The sequence below is a fragment of the Diaphorina citri genome, unplaced genomic scaffold (genome assembly GCF_000475195.1).
Source record: "Diaphorina citri unplaced genomic scaffold, Diaci psyllid genome assembly version 1.1 scaffold7209, whole genome shotgun sequence".
Taxonomy (NCBI): Eukaryota; Metazoa; Arthropoda; class Insecta; order Hemiptera; family Psyllidae; genus Diaphorina; species Diaphorina citri.
This window is the reverse complement of record NW_007384585.1, coordinates 1-3,446: the sequence shown is the minus strand read 5'-3', so window position 1 is coordinate 3,446 and position 3,446 is coordinate 1. Positions and strand designations below refer to the sequence as shown.

The window sequence follows — 3,446 nt, the reverse complement described above, 5'->3', positions numbered from 1 at the left end:
TCTCTCTCTCTCTCGTGTCCAGCGTGTGCTATGAATCTTGAAGCTATCCACTTGTAGTACATCCAGTACAAATCTGTAAGCAAATCTAGTACCATCTAGTACCTATGCACTTGAATCTCTTTACTTTGTACTTCCTCGTACATATTTCTGCAGAAGAACTTGTACTTATCGTGGAGATCTCACTGCCCCCCCCCCCTTGAATATGCATTCTACATCAGCCTAGATCAAGTGAACGCCTGACTGAACTGAACTTATATTGGGAACAGTTCCATGAAAGGAACTGAACGGTTGGAACTTATTCCCTAAAGTGAACCGATCTTTGCCACCTCTACAATGTGGGTTAACTCTAGTAATCCCTAATCCATATATGGGTAATCCCTCCCTGTAATCCCTAATCCTAAAAAAAATACGCCTATCAGTACTAACTCACTCTAGTGGAATATTTTCGAACCTAGCACAATCAGCTGTTCATGCTCTTGATTCGAAAAATGTAAACAAACCACATCTCAACTTTCTTCAAGTAAAAAGTAAACCACCTACATTTTTAATTAATTTATTCAATAAATTCAATAAGCACAAATAAATAAATTAATAGCTATCTAAGCTATTTTAAATCAATACTAGGTATTCCATTTTGTCATAGCTAAGTAATCTCAGATCTAAGGTAAGTAAGCATAGGGCTAATGAACTTTGTCTTGTGACAACTTGAGATAGCTGTTATCACAAAAACTTGTTATCAGAGTTCTTATCAATTGACAAATTATTTCTCTAATCACTTATTGGTGTTAACAAATTAGTTTTCAGTTAATTTGAACTGTGCTCCCTGTTCTAAGGTAAGTAAGCACAGGGCCCTGAATTTCTTCAGTTCTTATGAAGCTGTGGTCTTCTAATGTAAGTTTAGGTTAGGTATCTAGGGATCCTTGTGGAGAGTAGATCCTACCATATTGTCATAGGCGGCGATAGGGGGGGGCTTGGGGGGCTTAAGATTGTTTCCATATATTTTTCTTTTATGAACTTCAGAGAACAGTTGCCAAATCTTAGAATTATTGGTAGACAGGATTAATGTAACCTTTAAAAAACCTGACATAATCCCATTCAGCTAACAATGAGAAGGGACTGTAAGGATTTGAATGCACTATCTAGACTCAAAACAATGGGACAACTATTTAAAAGCTAGACCAGGTGCCTCTAAATCACCAGAAGTATGGAAAGTATTCTTACAAGTGTTATAGCCAATGGAAAGCAGGAATTGTTGAATCTTGGTGGCACGAATCATATCAAAATATGAATGTATTGTAATACTATTCCATACTTTGGTGATTTAGGGCACAGGACTAGACAAGTAAGCATATCACACAAAAAAGCACTAGATACTTATTTTGGTCTTAATGATTTGACTTTTTCCCCCCCAGTGAACCAACAATGGCCAAAGTACATGTGTTCAAAGCCGAGATGACATGTGATGGTTGCTCATCGGCTATCACTAGAATACTTGACCGAATGAAAGACAAAGGTGTTGAATCCGTAGAATGTAGTTTACCCGACCAAACCGTCAAAGTGAAGAGCACATTGGACCCAGATGTTCTGTTGGAGGCTATCAAGAAGAGTGGAAAGACTTGCAGTTATATCGGAGAAGGTAGTTAAGAGCAACTGATACCTATGTGATTTTTTTATGAATTCCTCTCTATGTTATTTTTGTATACCTATCTATGTATGAATAGAATTTAACTTATTCTGAAATTATTTTTTTTTATTATGGAATTGTCCAGTGATAAAAGGTGTGCCCAAAAAGGGATACAAGTTAGATTTCCCCCGCTACTCATTGTGATGACCATATACCATGCTTAGTTAGGTCCATGTTTGCCATGCACAAGGTCCTGGTTGTGATTCCTTGAGGTAACAACAAATATTTCAATGGATTACTAACTTACTAAAGTGACCAGATGTTGTGTTGAACTCGGAGCCTGAATGGCAGTACTCAGTTTGTATGTTCTCACCTATCCAATGAGACATGTGACAATAACAATACAGACATCTAATGAAGTCAGCAGTTGGTGTTCACTTAGGAGTTTTAGCCTCTACCCTCAACTAATGAGTATGATAGGTATAACTTTTTCATTGCAGCTGATTTTTATTTTTGATGAAAAATGTAAAGATTATGACGTGAAAAGGTTCCAGAAATGGGTCGACTGTGAAATCTTTTATATATTTTTATTGTAATACTAAGTATGTACTCGTATGCATGTTGTACCTATCATTGATACTAAGTATGTACTTGTATGTATGTTGTTAGTGAGTTCAGTGATAGTGCTCTCTACAGGGTCTGGTGTGGTGGTAGCATTATATAGGTTACTTACAACAACAGTCTCTGGTTCAGCTTGTAAAGATTATGACATGAAAAGGTTCCAGAAATGGGTCGACTGTGAAATCTTTTATATATTTTTATTGTAATACTAAGTATGTACTCGTATGTATGTTGTACCTATCATTGATACTAAGTATGTACTTGTATGTATGTTGTACCTATCATTGATACTAAGTATGTACTCGTATGTATGTTGTACCTATCAACCTATCATTGAGATTCAGACTCGAAAATAAAATGTACTATGATGTGTGATTTGAAATAAATATTTTTATTTATATTCCTGAGATTATTTTAATGACTTCTTAATACCTGGTAACTTACCAAGGCAGTGACTTTAGAGCACGTTAAAAATACCAATTCCCTGAAGTTGAGCAACATTGTTCGTGGTACGTATCTGGATGGGTGAGTTTGAAATAAATATTTTTATTTATATTCCTGAGATTATTTTATTGACTTCTTAATACCTGGTAACTTACCAAGGCAGTGACTTTAGAGCACGTTAAAAATACCAATTCCCTGAAGTTAAGCAACGTTGTTCGTGGTATGTACGTATATCGATGGGTGACCGTTTGGAAGATTACGTGCTCCTGGCTGTTGTGATGTCTCCTTAACATTGTAAAGAACTTAGCGAGATATCCCCTCCTTTGTGTAAGTAACTTAGCACTTTGCAGATATGTACGAGCTTATTCCAAGGGTTTTGATAGTTACAGTTTCTGTAATGACAGAGGTCTTATCGCCCCGAAATCGAACAGAGAACGAGAACAGGCAGCCATGCCGAGAACGAACCTTATCTGGTTAGGATAAAATTCGCCACGGCCGAGAGTCAATCTCACGACCTAGCGCTTACAAGACAGGCGCGCTACACGCTACACTCCAAGGCTGGCAGTTTTTTTAAAGCAAAATTCCCTCTCTTTTTTTCTAGTTCAGCTCAGTGTACCTTTGATTTGACGTATCTTGATCTCACTTATGCCGTTTCCTAAGTGGGGTATCTCACTTATGTCGTTTCCTAGGTGGTGTGTGGAATCGACTCTTCAATCGCTCCAATGCCTCCTTATCCATGGTGGAATATATTATAGTA

At 37.1% G+C, this 3,446-nt stretch overlaps 1 protein-coding gene and 1 long non-coding RNA gene across 4 annotated transcripts in view; one reads left to right on the top strand and one right to left on the bottom strand.

The window, feature by feature from the left end:
* The window catches only part of LOC103522172 (copper transport protein ATOX1), a 10,113-nt gene extending 7,945 nt beyond the window's left edge, over positions 1–2,168 (top strand). Inside the window, exons 1-2 of one of the 3 annotated variants that reach the window (XM_017448966.2) lie at positions 558–664; positions 1,413–2,168. In XM_017448966.2, the coding sequence (XP_017304455.1) occupies positions 1,423–1,644 (222 nt within the window). In that variant the 5' untranslated portion in view covers positions 558–664; positions 1,413–1,422 and the 3' untranslated portion in view covers positions 1,645–2,168. Of the gene's footprint in view, positions 1–557; positions 665–687; positions 834–1,412 lie in introns of those variants that run through there. The other 2 variants (XM_017448967.2, XM_017448965.2) reach the window with 2 other exon arrangements.
* Positions 2,169–2,416: 248 nt separating this feature from the next.
* LOC113472685 lies at positions 2,417–2,776 on the bottom strand. The gene is made up of 2 exons (XR_003394896.1): positions 2,573–2,776; positions 2,417–2,523 (listed from the first exon to the last, which is right to left on the bottom strand). It is a non-coding gene; the product is annotated as an uncharacterized LOC113472685 (long non-coding RNA).
* Positions 2,777–3,446: the final 670 nt, after the last annotated feature.